This window comes from Buceros rhinoceros, unplaced genomic scaffold (genome assembly GCF_000710305.1).
Source record: "Buceros rhinoceros silvestris isolate BGI_N320 unplaced genomic scaffold, ASM71030v1 scaffold16991, whole genome shotgun sequence".
Lineage (NCBI taxonomy): Eukaryota > Metazoa > Chordata > Aves > Bucerotiformes > Bucerotidae > Buceros > Buceros rhinoceros.
Genome location: NW_010392668.1, coordinates 19,735 through 20,187, shown reverse-complemented (window position 1 = coordinate 20,187; position 453 = coordinate 19,735). Strand labels below are relative to the sequence as shown.

The window sequence follows — 453 nt, the reverse complement described above, 5'->3', positions numbered from 1 at the left end:
GTCCACCTTCAAACGACACTCACCCCCCCACCCCAGCCAGCCCAAGAACCTCTCTGGCTAAACCAGAACCAAACCCAGACAAGATTTAAAAGACCTTCAAGTCCTCCCGTAGTCTAAGAAGGGCCAAACCTCAGAGAATGTCAGACAAATGAGGTGGGGTCTCCCGCAGAGCACGGTGACGTCCCGCTCCTGCAGACACTGGGGCCGGTTGCTGTGCCCCAGAAGCGGGCGGTTTCCCCGGCAGCATCACCGCGCCGCTCAGATGGGATGCTCGTTACAGCCGGGAGTTAATCGCGCGGCGGCGATGGCTATTGTTTCTTCACTTCCTCTTGTTATTTCCCCTCTCTGCAGATGGGGAGATCACTTCCAAGCCAATGGTGCTATTCCTGGGACCATGGAGCGTCGGCAAATCCTCCATGATAAACTACCTCCTGGGGCTGGACGAAACTCCCT

The 453-nt window shown here is 57.0% G+C and overlaps 1 protein-coding gene across 1 annotated transcript in view; it reads left to right on the top strand.

Moving 5' to 3' along the window:
* Positions 1 to 351: 351 nt before the first annotated feature.
* The window catches only part of SRL (sarcalumenin), a gene marked incomplete at its 5' end in the record, with an annotated part of 3,298 nt that continues 3,196 nt past the window's right edge, over positions 352 to 453 (top strand). Inside the window, one exon of the mRNA XM_010144581.1 lies at positions 352 to 448. Coding sequence (XP_010142883.1) covers positions 352 to 448 — 97 coding nt within the window. The remainder of the gene's footprint in view (positions 449 to 453) is intronic.